At 35.9% G+C, this 19,349-nt stretch overlaps 1 protein-coding gene across 1 annotated transcript in view; it reads left to right on the top strand.

Moving 5' to 3' along the window:
- Positions 1-19,349, top strand: part of LOC109080477 (netrin-G1-like) — a 57,038-nt gene that overhangs the window by 22,962 nt on the left and 14,727 nt on the right. The window contains exon 4 of the mRNA XM_042771738.1: positions 9,644-10,287. Coding sequence (XP_042627672.1) covers positions 9,644-10,287 — 644 coding nt within the window. The remainder of the gene's footprint in view (positions 1-9,643; positions 10,288-19,349) is intronic.

Here is a 19,349-nt window from a genome sequence, read left to right as displayed (position 1 = left end):
GACTTGTACCTATAACCCACAAGCAGTCTTTCTTCAAGACGCTTAGTTCTGCATCCAGGTTTTTGAGCCAGTCATAAATATACCATGTCTAATCACCCTGGAGCCGCAGGAAAGTTTACATCAGCATTGAAAAAAAAATAATAATAATAATAATTAAAAATGAATTAATAAAAATGACATCTGTCAATATCGATCTTGCCTTAGTAGGGCAGTGTTGGGTTCCTCCACCAACATAAGTAGGCCCACCTCAATTAATACTTGAGAAAATTTTACATTTCAAATAGACAATCTTTTATTATTATTATTATTATTATTATTATTATTATTATTAATATTATTATTAATACTAGTAGGTGGTGACAGCTTTGCAATTTGTAGTATTAATTGGCAGCTAAAAAAGGATGCTTCTCTAAATCTCTCAGTAAGTTCACCTGCTATAGCCTTGTGAAAATACCTTGCACATGAGATGTATAAAACAGGCTGTTATTATGAGAGATTTGTTGAAAGCCTGCATATATGGAGAGCTTCCTGAAAAAAAAAAAAAAACTGAGAGAGATCTGGGGCTTGTTTCCAAAAGCATTGTTTACCAACTGTGGTCACAAGTTCCATTGTTACCAACATAGTTCAGCAGTTTACAGTACCAGATGTATGGTTGGAACTACAGTTCTCAACCTGTAAATGTAGTACAATCATTCCAAACATGTAAAAAATTGTATTCTACATTTTTTAGTTTGTAGAGATTTAAAAAGAATTTGAAGAGTGTGCATGTGCATATGTGCTCTTATATCACTTGTGAGCCCGGAGTAATGTAAGGAAACCTGCAAAATAACTCCAAATAACTGCAAAGCAGTCCTCCGATGCCATGTTCGTTATTTACAGCAGCAATATGACATTAATCTGATCTTGAAGTAATTAATTAGAAGAAGTTATCACACCACCACCTGATTGATGTCATTAATGACAGTTCGAATATGAATATGCAACGTGGATGTGCGGTGCAACTTTTTGCGCCAAAAGCCCTTAGAGAAGCTGTGTCTAGCAAGTTAGTTTCTCTAACAATTCATTGTACCATGGTAGCTAAGCAGCAAGTTACGTCATAGTTCAGGGAATGCACTGCTGGTCTATAATACCTGAAAAAATCTGTTAACATCCCCATCCCCAATGTTGTTCACCTGACACAGGACCCTCTGGAAGTACATGGCTTAAAATGTGACATCTTTGCTCAGGGGACCAATAGTAATCACGTTAAAACTGCATGAAAAATGATTGGTTCATGTCACCGAGAAAATGGAAAATAAATTGGCAGACCCCCTCTTAGTAGCCCCACTTCACACTTTCAAGAGTATTATTTCAACTTTCTGACACAGACACTACACTGAAAACGAACATTTAAAATGGATTGCTCCCATTATAATCAACAAACCTGAGTAAAGTACAATGCAAGCACCCATTAGGGTAGTGCAGTGTTCGCATATAGCACAAAAATGTATGGTGTACAAATAATATTTGTAGATTTTTAAGGAACTCATGTCCCTGGCCTCACATGGGGAAATGCAGCACTGTACTACAATGAAAAAAGAACAATACATTTGTTTCAATATAGAACAAGCAGTTTGGAAAGGTGCTGGAATTTTTTTTTTTTTTTTTTTTTGCCAGAATACAAAGCTAATAGAGAAATATGCAAAAAACACCAGATGGTGTATTTACACCGGAATGGGTGAATGAGTCCAGACATGTAAGACAGCTAAACCTTGAGATATGGAGTCAAAAAGGTTTTAAGGGACCTTCGACAACACTCGGTGTGGTGTGAGTAAGTGAGGAATTAATATTAATCAGAATGAGTCACAATTGTTGAACTCATCTTCAGTTTCTCCACCAGAACTGAGTTGATTTGAGAAACATCTCATTAATCATGCTATGAAATTTCTATGACTAACCCTACAGTAAAGTGGCAATCAAGAATACATGAATAGTCAGATGGTTAATCAGCTGAGCCTGTTGTATAATTCTCTTCACAAGTGTGACATATTTAAATTATTAGAGGGTCACTTGTTTAACAGAAACTACGTCTGTATTGTTCCGTGCAACACAGAGAGCTTAGAGCTGATATGATTCAGAGTTGCATTTGTGTTATACAATAAAATGACAAAGAGGTGAAAGGGGAGTAAAGAATCAGGAAGGGCAGGTGTGAAAGTTCAAGGAGTGCAAACATAACAGCTATGTTGTGGTATGGGTGAACAGTGGTGGTGATGGGCTCAAAGGTCACTGGCCTTGCTGGCAGCCCTGCCATGTGACACACATGAACCTCAAGGACATGTTATGCATGAACCCAGTAAAAGCATAGAAGAAATACAACAGCAGATAGATGGCAGCAGTGATGAAATATAATATCTATCTGGTACTTGCATTGCTCAGAAATAAAAAAAAATCAATGGTCCTGTTGTAAGCCTATTTCTACCACAGAAAAAAAATGATGCTTTGGTAAATTATGACTATGAGATAGATTGAATTATGAGTCAAGAAGTCAAAATTATGAGATCGGATGTAATATTTATGACTTTTTAATCTTAATTTCCCCTATTTTTCTTACAATTCTTACTCAGTATCTCATCATTTTGACATTTTGTCGTAAATATGATTTATCAATTTATGATAATTAATTATGATTTATTTATTATTTTTCTTCTTTTTTTGAGGCAGAAATTTGTTTTCATTTAAATCTAATCATGGGTAGGTTATAATAGTTATTCAAAAAAAGATTAATTTCTTAATTAATTCATTTTAAAAACCTAATTATGTTCCATATTATACATTATATCACATAAAGAAAGATACAGGGAGTAAGTCAACCCAACCCAAATCCATGCGCTGTTAAACATGAGAGACTAGCACAGTGAAGTGGTGAGAAGAACTGTTTATTGAATTCTGACAGCTTGGTGTATCCGGTATCCTCCACCCCCTCTGAATAATGAAGTTGTGATAAGTTTACCCAAGCCGGACGAAGCCCCATGGGATAGATAATGAGGCCAGTTGTTAATTAATGTGAAGTTCTCCTGGTCTCTGTATGCTCTGTGAATCCCAATTAGGCTGAAGCTTAACAACATGTTGCACTTGATTTTCAGTTCACTTCAAAGCTCAATCATCTTCTGCTGTTTTCAGAGTCCCTGCTTTCTCAAAGTCTTTATACTAAAGGGCACACTGCATGGCATGGAGGAAAGACAGCAATGTGTACACTTCTGCTTAGATGCAACCACAGCTTCTGTGCACTCACATGTCAAGTTATTAAAATAAGTAATTTGTCTGTTTGCACTAAATGTGAAAATGCTGCATGATTCAACACAATCACAAATCACAGCCAACCAGAACAGTGTGTGGAATAGTTTTGTCTGTTTGCATGCACAGCTTCTCGGATTCATAACACTATAGACAGCATATATATATATATAGCATATATATATATATATATATATATTTTCAAATAAAATAAGAAAAGAAAAAAAAGAAAAACATAATGCTCTCACTTTTGAACAGTAGTGTATATTGTTAGAATAAAGTTAGAATAAAGGCTGTTGTTTTTAACTTTTTATTCATCAAATAATCCTGAGAAAAAAAAATATCACAGGTTCCAAATAAGTATTCAAGATATTGAAATTTTGAATGTTAAGGTACATAGTGGCAGCACAACTGTTTAAATCCATCTTTTTTTTTCTGCACCTGATCAGATACGTGTTGTGTTTCCTGCGTGACCTAATGCCACAGATATTTAACACGCTGACATCCTGGGAGGATTTACTTGGCCCAGGATCTTATCGTAATGTTTTTTATTTTACGGCCAATGAAGTGATTTCCAGATATCCAATCAGGAATCTGTCAGGCCTGCTCCACAGATCTTATTCTGCAGCGTGTGCAGGTCTCACTGGCTTCACAGTTCACCACTGCTTTGCTTCATTTCTCCCATGGTCAGTGGGGTAAGTCCTGCACTGCAGTAAAGCACCTTAATGACTATGAACCATTAAAGTGCTATTGAGTTTCTGTCAAATCGCCAGCACCTACAATCTCTCACTGTCCCTCTGCTCAGCCCTCTCCATTACCAGGCCCCTCCAGCCAGCATGGCTCAACATCACCATAGACATAGACAAGATTGCCATACCTTGAAAGAGTCTGCATTAGTTTCAGCCATTCAAACCTTGCTTTAAGGTCTGTGTGAGGCAGGATGTGATGTATCCTTGTGATTCTGGGCTAACCCATAACCCTTCATCAATATAAGCCTTAGCAATTCTGTTCCTCTGGGAGAGATTGGGGACTCAATCTCATATAGTTGCTTGCAAAGACCCTTGTAGTAATTGAAACGAGGCTCTGCCTCATGAAACAGACAGAGTGAATCCATATTGCCGTGGGAAAGGCCTTTTCTGAAGAGCAGATAAAGGAGAAATCATTGGTTTCAGAGAGTGGAATGATGTTTGGCACACAGTGGGGTCAAAACAAAGGGGTCAAGATTTGGCTGGTTAGGATGATGCCACTATCCCCCTGCCAGGTATATACTAGAACTACATCATCTGGTTTTAAAATCTTTCCATATTGACTGCCATTTGAAATCAGTTGTGTATTCTGATTAAACACATATTTTGCAAGCAACTTATATACAGTATAAATTTTCTTTAGCAGATTTCAAATTGTGTTATATTTTGAGTCAACAAATAATACTGAACATTTACAAACCCTCAGGTCATCCAAGATGTTGGTGAGTTTGTTCCTTCATCGGAACAAATTTGGAGAAATTAAGCATTACATAATTTGCTCATCAGTGGATCCTCTGCAGTGAATGGGTGCCGTCAGAATGAGTCCAAACAGCTGAAAAATATAATAATCCTCAAGTAAACCACACGACTCCAGTCCATCAGTTATCATGTTAATTAATGTAGTCTGGCAAAATTTCCTTTTTTTTTTCAACTCTATATGATGTAGTATTATTAGACAAAACCACTATATTGCCAAAAACTGAGGATGACAGAAAGCTTCAAATTGCATATGCTTCAAGACTGCATTTATTTGATAAAAGGAAAAAAAGAAACCAAAGTATTCTACAGTTATCTAGTAACTGTATTCTATAAACCTTTCTGATTGTTATCAATGTTTTAAACAGTTTTGGAAACCATTATACATATTTTACTTTGTTCCAGGATTCTTTTTCCAATTTCTAAGTAATTTAAGTTTTTAGGTTTAATTTTTCATCTAATATAAATTACATTTTATTTCAGATTTATATCAATTAACAGAAACCATTTTTAATGATTTTAGTTTTAGTTTTATTTAATAACAGCAACACTGCAGCTGAACAACTTCAATTAAGATGAATGGAAATGTTAATGCTAACCTTTTTTGGCTATTACCAGATTCATAACTACAATGATTTCCATGCTTAAAATAACTGAATTGTGTGTAGTAAAATATTGATGCTCTTGCTTCGTAAATTCCACAAGGAGCATACCATGTCTTTGTCTGAGGAAACAAGAGAGATTAATAAAGACGAGTAATCAGACATGACGTTGAAGCCAGACTTCCTCTGACATTCACTTGATCATAGCCTAAACCGCGAATCACACAACCTCCTCTGTGTTAAAGTACTCCAATATTTCATTGAAAGGCCTTTTCTTTTCTTGACATGCAGTTGCATGGGTTTCAATGCATTTTATCACATGAAACAGTTTGTTCCTTAAAAACTCGATCTTGGTTGCAGGTAGCAATTCGGTGCATGGAATGAATGGGAAATTTAGAGGCTTTAGTGTGTGATCTGGGTGCGATTTTCAAACATTTGTCACATCAGCTGATTTGTGGGGCAGCTTGGACCTATTCATCAGGCCCTGCTGTCACTGGGCAATGATTTTATGTTCCTCATCCACATACTCTGTCCCAGACCGCATCAACAGAGGCTCCGCCTGTCAGTCTCACAGCCTTCATGTCTATCACATCTGCTGTTGTTGTTGTTCTTTTCAGTCACTGCATTCTTTATGATCTATCATTATTATACAAAAACACAATAACTGCATTAGTTTGATAGCTTAATTTATTCCCCTGGCCAAGCTGAATTTTAGCAGTCATTACTCCAGTCTTCATTGTTGTATGATGCCTCAGAAATCATTCTAATATGCTGATTTGGTGTTCAGGAAACATTTCTCATTATTATCAATGCTGAAAACAGTTTTTTTTTTTTTTTTTTTTTTTTTTTTTTCTCAGGATACTGATGAATAAAAAGTTCAAAATAACAGCACTGATTTTAAATATATAATATAATATAATATAATATAATATAATATAATATAATATAATATATAATATAATATAATATAATATAATATAATATAATATAATATAATATAATATAATATAATATAATATAATATAAATGTGTTTAATGCATCCTTGCTGAATAAAAGTATTCTGTAAATATTCAATCTTAATGACCAAACTTTTGAATGGTAGTGTATATTTTAATTCATTAATTATTTATTTGATTATCTTTTAATTTCAATTATTGTTGCTATGATGTCTAACAGAATCTTTTTATGTAAGAATCAAAATAATGATCAAAGTATATTTTGATGAAAATCTTAAGTTGTTAACATCATTCAAAACAATTTAGATTCAGTAATGGTTTATTGTGAGAATTACAAAAGATGTTGTTGACAGTGGCAGCTCGTGGGTTTTAAAGAGGAGGAACACTCATTTTACTGGTCTGGGCTCCCTGATGATTATTATTATTATTTGCTTAACCACTTTAAAATGGCTTTTTGGTTGCTTATATCCAGCTTAGGTGTGTTTTCCCTTTTTTTTTTTTATTTTTTTTTTTTATATATATATATATATATACTGTTTGAATGACAGCTTGGTAAATCTGTTGGCAAGCAAATATTCAATATCACTACTCATCATAAGTACTTGGATCATTATCAGCGCAGCTCAAGACGTTCAAACTAATATCACGTAATTTACGTCTCTGTGATGATTGGTTGATATACCCAAAGGGAGGCTTGCCTTCCTTATGATGTTTCTTTTCTCAACATTCCTCAGCGCTGAAAGTGAACACTGGATGCTGATTGGCTAATTGTTTTTTTAACAACTGAGGCATGAGAGCTCAACTCTCCCCTGGCCTCCCCCTCCCCTTCTCTATCATTTTGCGGTTGTAAGTACATCAGCAGATTCGGCACATTCGCGATAGAAAAGCAGCGCTTTCCAACTTCAGTAACATGTTATGGTATTACAGCTGTGAAATTACAAACAAAAAATATATATTCTGAGACATGAACTGAAATGAATAATGAATTTTATTTACACTATTAAATAGTCCTCCTCTCATTTTCACCTCAAAATTTTGGGGAGGCTGTGACGAGCCGCCACCGGTTGTTGATATCATTCGAGGTGGTATTGAAAAATAACTTAATGGTACAGTTATGCATATACTTAATTGAAGGCTTGTGTCAGTGGTCAAATTATTAAAAATGTGTTTGTGATGTACAACATATATAATAATCTATCAAATCTGTACCATCATTCCTTTTAAGTTTAAAATTTGCAACCTGTTTTTCTGCTCTAGGTCAGTTGGGGTAATAATATTGAATGTTTTCACTGGAGCTCACAAATACTCAATTAACAGGCTCATATGATGTACGCCGTAACATCCTCGTTCAAACCACTGGCCTGCTCACAGAGACACAATATTGGATTGCCCCTTTAGCTTTATGAGGCAGGACCTCATTAGCGGCCAGTCTATCATGACCTTTATGTTGAAGTGTCTGTGATGCACTCTTCTATGGTGGTAGTCTCATCAACAGGGATTAATAGAGAGCAGCTTCGGAAATTACTGCTGTGGTCTAGTGCTGCTGATGGAGATGTCAGTTGTTATAATGAGCACACTACACTGTCTTTCCTCTTCTAACAGAGACCATACATGGAATGAGATATAATCTACATTGATTTTTCAACGGCCATCTTCAACACTGGTCACACTATCCCCAAGTGTTAAGAGGAGAGAGTATATTGATCGTGATAAGCCATTGCAGGAGAATCCAGCGGAAGGTCTGGCCCTCTTTGTCATATTAAGCCACTCAGTTTTGTGTTGTAATGTGGTGGAGGGAGAAATCAATGATAGTATGTGTGCAGGTGGTAATTCACTCCTCTACTTTACATGCACAAAGAAGGGGGGCAGATCATTTACAAATGAGTAGACTTAAAATAGTTAAGCTAAAAATGACCCTTATCTTCCTCATGTTCCAAATCCATACATATTTTCTATGGGACACACTTGATAAAAGACAGTTTACAGTGAGCAGGAACAACCAACAACAACAAAAAAAAGAGAGAGCGAGAGAATCTGTGAATATTGCTCATGGCTGTGTTAAATCTTGAATTTAAGAACAAGCTCGATTTTAATTTAAATTTATTTTAATTTCAATGTAATTCTGCATTCTGTTTGCTTCAGACAACCACATTTAAAAAGCCATTTTGAGTGGTTGACATTTATGCTAGAAATAGGAGGAGGAATATGGCACATTTTTTCACACACTTTTTTTAAATGTAAAATTTGAAGATTGAAAACTACTTTTACTATGAAATGTTTTTGTATTGCAAGAATGTATGCAAAGGTTCTTCAGAAATGTGTATTTTGTGCTTCATGGAAACTAGTGTATGGGTTTAGAGCAACATAAATACCAGTAAATGAAGTTTGCTTAAAAGTAGATGTGTTTATTCTGCCTCTCTAAACACTTGTGCCCAAGTGAAATGGTCTTTGCTCAGCACAGCATCTAAGATCCAATCTCCCTGTGAACATTCCTGGACTAAACAAACAAGGAAAATACATTTTGATCCAACAACGCAGAGCAGATAATTAATTTGATAAGAAGAAGCATCACAATCTGTCAGTTCTTCCACTGACAGCAGCGATGGTGATAAAGTTATTCCACTAACAAAGCTGCATAATTTGTCTCAAGAGCCTTTAGATGTTATGCATCTTTTGTAACTGCTTTCCGCTGCTGTTTGTGCCTGAAACAAAACAAGATTTATGACAATTGCAGCCGATCAAACATGTATACAAGATGGAAATTAATGGCCGTCTCCTCAAAGTTCATGGCTGATTGTCATTTTTGCTATGGCTCAGAGATGTGCAGAATTTTAATGAAAAAGTTGATCTGAAACACAGTGGCTCAGCGGTGCAGGGCAGACACAGGCGCATGAAAAATGCATGGAGCTCTGTGTGTACCTCCAACTTCACTCATCGGAATTCCACTCCCATTCCAACTGGCCAACAAGCAAGAATATCAATTATATTAGCAATTTGGGTGGTAGTGAGCGAGCGGGTAACCGTTGAGCAGCTCTCATGAGGCACACCGCTCTGAATGCAGGCGATTGCCATTCAGAGTGCCATGTTCAGCAGTCACCTCAGGAAAACATCCAACTTAACTGCGTTAATGGAGGCTGAAGTGTTTTCATAAGAATATGTTCATTAACATCTTGATTCATGTGGAGAATCAAACATCTCAGTGTAGGTTCCCTAAGTTCACCTTAAACGAGTGCCACTGTCTAATGGGAAAACTGATACTATTAGCCTACTGCATAATTAACGCATCCGGTCTCTCTATGTCTGTTTCAGGAAAACCCATATATGTGTAATAACGAATGTGATGCTGATACCGAAGAGCTGGCCCACCCGCCTGAGCTCATGTTTGACTCTGAGGGACGAAACCCAACCACATTCTGGCAGTCAACCTCCTGGAAGAAATACCCGAAGCCCCTTCAGGTCAACATCACGCTGTCCTGGAACAAAACAATAGAACTCACAGATGACATTGTCCTCACCTTCGAGTCTGGCCGACCCGAGCAGTTAGTCTTGGAGAAGTCGCTGGATTATGGTCGTACGTGGCAGCCATACCAGTTTTACGCATCTGACTGTTTGGATGCCTTTACTATGGAGCCAAAAGCAGTACATCAGCTGACCCCAAGCACAATGTTAGAAATCATCTGCACTGAGGCCTATTCAACGGGCTATGTGTGGAAGTACGATAAGACTGTACGCTTCGAGATAAAAGACCGATTCGCCCTTCTTGCTGGTCCGAGACTGCACAACATGGCTTCTTTGTATGGGCAGCTGGATACCACCAAGAACCTAAGGGATTTCTTCACCCTTACTAACCTTCGCATTAGACTTCTACGGCCTGCTACCGGAGCCACAATGGTGGATGAGAACAACCTTTCTAGATACTTCTATGCCATCTCGGACATTAAAGTGCAGGGCAGGTAAGTTAATTCCTCTTTGAGTCTTAATTTAACAGAACACATGGCACCGGCCCCCCTGAAATCTGGTTGGCCACCCCAGGTGTATCTGGCAGTGGCAGATCCTGACATGGGGAATATGGGCAGCTAGCAAAGGTGGCTTTTTTCTCTTCTATATAGGCTACTTATCTAATTTTAGGCAGTTTCTATAGTGTTATCTTACTGACAAAATGTTGAGAGTGCAGTAATATAACGCAATAGCACATCCATGAAAGAATTTCCTTCGCTCTCGCAAAACTGGACGTGCACTTTTAAATAAACAGTGTTCTCTTATGAATTGGCTCTGCTCTCGCTCAGATATTGTGTGTGCGCACTCAAACTTTGTACTTGCATTATTGAAGATCAAGAGCTTTTTTAATTCAGGTAAAGACTAGGCTTATCCCACTAAATGGAAGCAAGCTGATTATAGTCAGCCTTCTGTAGTTATTTATTTCATTATGTAATACTTATTTAATACTTTATTATTAACTTTATTTATTTTATTTACTTATTTAAATATGCATTTATTAAATTATTTTATTTAGTGCATTTGTATTTTGTTCTTTTTGTGTATAGTTCCACAATAAAAGCATATCAACCAGGCCCGGTTCCACAAATAAATCACTGAGGTGCTTGTGGAATTAGTGAGGGTGCTCTAGTCTTAATGCACATTTTCACATATTTTGTACCATCCATTGCTATGGTTATCACTATGTCAGTCACTACTATTTCGAGAGTGAATCCTGCATAACTACGCGGATGCCATTCCTGAAACTTTGCAAAATGTTTAAGGCTGAAAAAAACAAAAGTTGTACATTTTGAATAGATTATAGCCTAGAAAGCCCATAAAGAGCGCTCCCTTTATAATCACTAAAAAGCTGTCACTCTTTGTTCATCGCAATCTCTGTTATGACCAATGAATCTCTCTACACTGCGCGATCAATCTATTATTTACATTGTGTATACACTCTGTATGTTAAAACGAGAGGATTTGATTGAATAACTCAGCACAGAACAAAAACTGGTGTGTGTTGTAGCCTTTAGGTGTTAGACAAAACCAGCATATATGTATTGTCATAAGGATGGTGAAATTTTTTTCATTTGAGTAGGAGTAGGAGTAGGAGTAGGAGTAGGAGTAGGAGTAGGAGTAGGAGTAGGAGTAGGAGTAAGAGTAGGAGTAGGAGTAGTAGGAGCCTTTAAGTCCCTTTAAGTGTTTTTTTTTTTTTTTTTTTTTTTTCATTGAATATGTAAAATTTTTCATGTGGTAACATCATATGTATTCAACCCAAAAATATTTACCTAAATAATCTATACATTAGATTACTGTGATAATATGAAATTTAAGGATTAGATCAGATAGAAATATCTCCCTAAGATAACACCCCCCTCCCCCAAATTCTTATCATTTAAGAATTATTTTCATGCAGTTTCTTGATTTGAATGATTTTACATTAGTTAACAAAGCATGCATCTTGATATTTGTATAACATAACTAGCTCCATATTGTATGGCTTTTGTGATATGTAAACTTGCTAGTTGCTCACCTGGTACAGCATTGTACTGTACTTGTGGTGCACGATCACGATGAAAGATAAAAAAATAAAAAGAGGTGACGTGTGGCTGTGGTGCCCAGGGAGCAGTTGGGGGTTCAGTGGTTTGCTCAAGGATCTCACCTTAGTTGTGGTATTGAGGGTAAAAGAGAGCGCTGGTTATTCACTCCCCCACAACAATTCTTGCTGGACCTGAGACTCAAAGCCTCAACCTTCGGGTTATAAGTCAGACTTTCTAACCATTAGGCAACAACTGCCCCCTGCCCCCAATTGCTCTGATAAAAGAGCTAAAAGACTTGTAGAGGCCAGCTAAAATTAATTATTGAAGCTAAGATAAAATTATTGCTAAGTTTAATGCATGTAGCCCCAGCCCAGCTTTTGCAGGGATCCACATATGTAGTGTTGAATAACAGAATAAGCTTAATGAGTGACAACTCATATTTTTTCTCTAAAATTAGAATTTAAGCTGAATGAAGGGACATTGCAAAGGGCAATAAAAATAAAATGGACCTCAAAGGTCTCATTTAGACGGCATAATAAAAGCAGAAAGTGCAGCATGACTTCGCAATGTCTTCTCAAGTCAAATGATGACACAATAGAAACATAAACACAGCAGCTGCTCTCCAAATTGGGCCAGAATGGCTCATAAGCAGTTGGTTTATGTGAGAATAACTTTGTTCATAATGACGCATTTGATAGTTCCCCTGTGAATCTAAATGCACAGCTCTAAATTAGGATTCAAAGGACTGCAGTGGTAGATTAGGGCAATTACAGAGTGAACTAATTGGAAAGAGACTAATCTACTAATTAAGACCATTTACTGCTGATTAAATAATAACCACCAGGGACACATCACCATGCAAGTGTGCCTGTTGGGTAACATTACTATGACTTTTCATGTGAGGGTATTTTATATAGATGGTGGTGCACTGTTTGTGATCCCTCATATTGTACTCCTTTGGAACACAAATTTTCATTTAAAGACCCATTACACAATATTTCATACCAATTGTATAGTTCAAAGGAAGTTGTACACATGCACGCTCCAGTAGACAGTCCTCCTCTTGTGTCAGGATTTGTTAGCTTATTGAGTTGAATGAGCTGACAAATCTTAAGTTAGGCTTAGGAAATCATGCACATGATCCATCACTGAGGCATAAACAAACTAAATAAGAAAAAGAAAATGTCTGACATTTGGCAAATTGTTTTACCTGATGCAGAGAGTTTCTCTGTAGTGTCAACAACACAATATTACAAAAACTTTTGAAAGGATAGTTGATTCATTAACAAAACTTATTTTTGCAATCAATAACAGGGTAAAAAAGACATTGTCAACTTTGAGCAGACAATATATTATGAATATGTTTTATGTAAAAAGACACTGAACTTGCAGATCTAACATTAGTTTGTCAGAACACCACACGTTCACTTTTGGAAATTAAAATAGAGCAAAAGGGAGATAATCAGAGGTAACCTTATGTCTTAATGAAGGCAGTGGGGCTGCTTTTTGTTTGGCTTTGATGTGTTGAGAGTCTGTAAGAAGAAGGAGGTGTGGAAGCTGCAGTGCTTGATGTTGGGAAGGACCTCCACCTATAGTCTCCTTATGAACTACAGCTTCCACACAGTCTAGAACAAATTATCCTCACACAAAGTCTTAGGTTCATTAAAAGCTACAATTGAGTCATCACACTTCAAAAATACTGCTTTCTGTTTTCAAAAAAAGACTAAAATTGTGATGCATCAATTAAAATTTACTGGCAACCTCCTTCTGTGATAAAACAATGAAATTCTTTGATATTCTCTTTTAACAATGTAAGGAGGAATAATTCATATTGTTTATAATCAGCAAAATTATCTTTTCAAATGAAGAAAAACTACTTTAGGTGATAGAAAGAAAAGAAAAGTAAATCAGGAAATAACTTTGTTTACCATTAAAGTGTTAAATCTGAGGACTCTGCTTCTTTGCAGTGACCATATTTTGCCATTTATTAGTTCCTGAGGCAAATCAGAGGTGAATACAGGTACATCCAATATCTTCTCCTGCCTGTGGGTTTTCAATTCAATTTAATCCCAAAAATCTCTGACACAGAGAAGAATATTACAGAGGAGGTCTTTTGACCAGGGTTGTGTAGTTATTCACTTGGATGGAGTTAATAGTGTTGAAGGAAGCAATGCTTCACAAGTCTCCAGCACACAAAAGAGCTCAAAAACATTAAATAGTGCAGGTATGATTCCTAACAAGATCTGCATCTTCATAGTAATGTTACTCTGGAAATTAGATGTTTTCATTTACAGTCTAATGGTAGATTGATTAAACTGCAGTCAAACAAGCTTAGATTGAGTGCAAAGTTTATGTGTACAAAACCCTGAGAATGAAAACTGTAAATGTGATTAAACAAGAAAATTGAATTTGAAATCATCAGGTTGTTCTTTAGTTTTTCAGTCAAAATGTAAAGGGACATATACACATTAATTAACCAACATGAATTCCAGTAAAGTATATTAGATGTGAAGAAAAATTGCAGAAATGGGCATGTGCTAAATTCGTTTTGCCTTAACTGTGTATAAACTTTACTTAAAGAGTACATTTAGCATTTATATAATTGTACACTGTCAAGTTGTTTAACATAATCATGCATGAAAGATTGTGCTTGCAAACGTTATTTAAAAATTATGTCTTTATTTACTCAACCTCATGTTGTTCCAAACTTTATTCAATGTTGTAATGATTTGGGGTGGGAGGTTCAGTCTTCTAACAAAATTGCAAAGCATCATAGAAGTAGTTCATACAACATGTGTGCTATATTCGAAGTCTTCTGAAGTCACATGATAGCTTTGTGTGTGACACTATACATGTGTCATATATATATATGTGTGTACTATAAATATATCCGACCTTACTTGGATACATACAATACACTCAAATAAAGGTATATATAAATTATAGCAGTTCTCATCTGCTTGATTGTTTATATAACGAAAACTATATTATTGCACAGCTCTATGTATAAAGTTAAATATATGGTAAATCCAACTTTATCCACATACATACAGTATACTCATACAAAGCAATATATGTGTGTGTGTGTGTGTGTGTGTATATATATATATGCGAATATCAACTGCTTGAGTGTTTGTATTGTTGCAAAATGTAAGCTATATTGTCACCCAACTCTTTCATAAAGTTGGATATTTAAGTATACTTAGGCCAATATATACCATATAGCGAACACTTTATTGCTTATACTGTTGCAAAATGTAAACTATATCATCACCCAACTCTAATCTAATATGCGTTGCAACTGGATATAGAAAAGCGCAACCAGCACATTCCTCAGAATTCACATTCTGTGTTCGACCAAAACAAAGAAAGTCATACAGGTTTGCAATGACATGAGGTTGAATACATAATGAAAGAAATTTCATATTCAGCTGAACTATCCCTTTATTGACATCTGTTTAGTGAATATTTAACAGCTAAATGAAAACAGGCCATGCAAGGACTCATGATCTAAAAACTGCCTTCAAATCGTTTTACATAGCACTCCACTTTTAGGATTATCTCATATTCAATAAAAAATATATATATATATTGCAATTTTTTCATCCCAATTTAAATATGCATGATCTGAGGAAAGATTATTTAGATGAAACAGTCCAAAGGAAAAATCCCTGAAAAAGCTGCATTACTTTGGTTGATTCAGCCCCAGCAGACTCTTGCGTTGTAATACTAAAATAAATGCTTCACACATCAAAGAGTGCCAACTTACAGCATCTTGCACAAAGATCTACCTAGTAGTTCAACCCTTCTGCTATCCTCATTTTTTACTCATGTGATTTATGTTCCCTGAACTCATACTGACGCAAAATCACAGTGAACATGAAAACATTTCAGAAATTTGTTTTTTTTTATTATTATTATTATTTTCAGAAACTATCAACAATCACAGAGTTTCACAATTTAATTAATTAACATTGTATTAGTTTTATATTGCATGTAATATTTTATTCAGAATGCGTCAGTCGGTGATAGCATGCCCTGGTGAACTCTTCGGAATGCAATTCAGAATAGCAATTCAGATTGTTAAACTGCAAATTGCTCAGTTCGCATGAGGCTTGATTTGAAAGTCATAGGCTGAGCTTTTGAGTACAGATGTTTGTCACAACTGACCATGTTTCCTGCCAATCATTTCTGATTCACATCTAAGATATTTAATTATGCCTAATGAGAAGCTTTGCTGCAGTCATCAATAATAAACGAGCAACTGGAAAGAAAAAAAAAACATAAACATAAACTCTCCCTTGAGGCACTGCAGTAAACTTGAATATCAACACATTTTGCACTCTCAAAAATAACACTACATTATTCATTTATCCCAGCTGCTTTAGAGCCAACATTATGCAAGTTTTCCTTTATAACAGAACTTACGTGAATATAAAAACAGACGCATATGCTGATTAAATTATATTGAAAAGCACAGTAATGTCAATCATTTCTATTATGTTTACGCACCATTTAATTCCCCATTTTCCAGAAACTGTTCTGCCGCTATACTTATCAATAATCATAGCACTTTATCACATACTTCTACATATGCTGTATCCCCACTTCACTGTTTATCCAAGCAGCTTTGAAGATGAGGGAGAGGTTGTGTTTGATCAAAGCAGGGATGGGACAGAGTCCCTTATTAGCATAATATTCATGCAGATCAGAGTAAATGCTTCATAATAGGGCCTGTCGTTGAAACAAATTGCAGGCGTTGCTCTCAGCAATGCCAACCAGAGTGCCACAAATTCAAATCGGATTTAGTCGCAGTTGAATAATCATAGTAGGCGAATTACACTTTGATGAATTCCTAATATTTACCCAGAAATCTGGAGAGCCCCTCCAGGGTCGACTACATTTTGAGGTGAGACACAAACAATTTGCCTCAGATGTATTACATTCCACCCAGATGAGTTAGGAAATTGGCCACCACGCAGAGTCAGTCAGTCCTAATAGGAATCCTCATTTCAGCAGCATCACAATGCTGAATTATGTGGCCATGGCTTTTATTAAAGTTTCAATACACACAAGGCACAGGGCCTGTCAAAATACAATTGTGAGACTTACGTGTTGGTGCTCATAGTATCATGCAAAACTCATCATCCTGTCATACTCATTTGTTTTAAGTCAGTTTTACTCTGACTAAAATGACACTATGCATATACTGTGTATATATATATATATATATAGCTATAGATATAGATATAGATATAGATAGATATTAAAGTTGTTAATGTAAAACTTAAAAAAAAGACTCTATTTTGACTGTTTAGTTATCAGATCCCAGTCAGAATCCCAGTAAGAGATTTATCTGAAAGGTAAATTTACTCTGTTATTTAAATACAGAAATATACATATTTACATATTTAATTGCTCAAAATTTTATTTAATATATGTCATATTACCAACACTATGAATTCAAATTAAACAGTTTCACTCAATTAAACTATTAGTTTTAATGAAGCTGAAGCTGAAGCTGTCTGAAATGTACATCTACTGTAATTCATGGAAATAATTACAGGGGGCAGCTGTGGCCTATTGGTTAGAGAAGTGGACTTGTAACCAGAAGGTCGCAGGTTCGAGTCTCGGTGCTAGCAGGAGTTGTAGGTGGGTGGGGAGTGAATGAACAGCGCTTTCTTCCATCCTCAATACCCATGACTGAAGTGCCCTTGAGCAAGGCACTGAACCCCCAGTTGCTCACCGGGCACTGGATATATAGCTGCCCACTGCTCTGGGTGTGTGTTCACTGTGTGTTCACTTCTCACTGCTGTGTGTGTGCACTTGGATGGGTTAAATGCAGAGCACCAATTTCGAGTATGGGTTACCATACTTTACAAATGTCACGACTTTCACTTTCACTTTCAAATATTGAATAATAACTCCATTCATTACAATAAGTAATTAATTTAAAAATTATATCACAACAACATGGCACTCTTATCCCAAAGCTAATTTTCTTTTCTTTTTTACTGCAAAATGAAACCTATCATTTTTACTCCACAAATCTAAAAACACTGATGTGTTCATATGTCCCTCAAAAAAATTGACACAAAATACTTTAATATTTAAAATAATATAGTGTCTATTTGCCTATATATTTTTCTCTGTTAAAGTTATTAATTGTCTGTGTTTTAGTACATTGTTATGTTATGTTATACCATGTATAACAAAAAATTCAAGTTCAAATTTGATGCATTTGTGTCATTTTTTGCAAAGCAAATTAAAGTATTATGTTTCTTATAGGGTTTATATCTGATTATTCTCAATGTAAAGGATACTTTTGGGTGAGCACTGATCAGTTTACTGTGTTTCTTCAGTGTTCAGCTTCAGTTCAAGCAGCTCAAAGCGGGTCGACATGATTGTCTATGATTGGGTTGTCTGAAACAAGGAAAATAATTTTTCAATGCTTTCGCGTTTTTATTTAGCAATTTTGTTGACGAGATTCTCACTTTTAAATTTGTTCCTTTTCCTTCTGCACATTTACGTCTTCACTTATGCTGTGTTTATTTCTCCTCTTGATACTGGTCACATCACAGTTGACGCTCAACAAAAAAAGTTAGGGCAGATGTCGAGAGTAACTAAGGTTGGTTGACATACAAAAGTGAGCGAATCTTCAGCTACATCTGTGAAGTTCGGGAAGACAGACAGGTACAGGATTCTCTCACCTTCCTTTTTGATGAGATGGCTGTCAGATGTCTCTGTGCCTCCGCTAGTTTACATTTGGAGTCCAAGTCTGCTTCTCACTACAAAGACATCTAAGACTTTCTAATCCTCAAGGCCAGAAGGTGAAGAAAGTTTCCAGGGGTCAAACAGCATGAGTAAACCTATGACTTTCACAGATACTGGTAAAGTTTACTTACAGGACATGCCAAAAATTCTTCTAATATCTCTTATGTATATTTAAGTTCAACTTGCTGTTTGCATGGGTTCAGTGAAAATGTATGCACTCCTAAAAAAAAGTGTCTATATATTCTGACTATATATTCTGAGTCAATTTTTTTTCAGACAACATATAAATTAAAGGTCACTGCTAAGCACAGCTCAGGATAGACCAGGGGTGTAAAACTTGATTTTTATTCCAACCCTGCTCCAACACACATACCATGTAGTTTTCAAATCTGAAGAACCTGATTATTTGGATCAGGTGTGTTTAATTCGGGTTGAATCTAATCTTGCAGGGCTCCGGCCCTCCAGGAATTGAGTTTGACATCCCTGAAAGACGTAAGTAAATGGTCACATGGCCATGTGATCTTCCAATGAGATGACCTGCTTCATGTAAAATAAAACAGCTTTTATTATAATATATATTCAACATAATATATATACTCATTTCTTTGGGCAAAACATATAATGAGGTAAAAATTATTGAGTGCACTGTTAACTTACATCCAAAGGTAATATGATCTCATTTTTGAACAATTAGCTTTGCCTGATAAGACTTCACATTACAG

The sequence above is a fragment of the Cyprinus carpio genome, chromosome A2 (assembly GCF_018340385.1).
Source record: "Cyprinus carpio isolate SPL01 chromosome A2, ASM1834038v1, whole genome shotgun sequence".
NCBI classification, from domain to species: Eukaryota; Metazoa; Chordata; class Actinopteri; order Cypriniformes; family Cyprinidae; genus Cyprinus; species Cyprinus carpio.
Note: the sequence above shows the minus strand (reverse complement) of the source record. Positions and strands in the feature narration are given on the sequence as shown.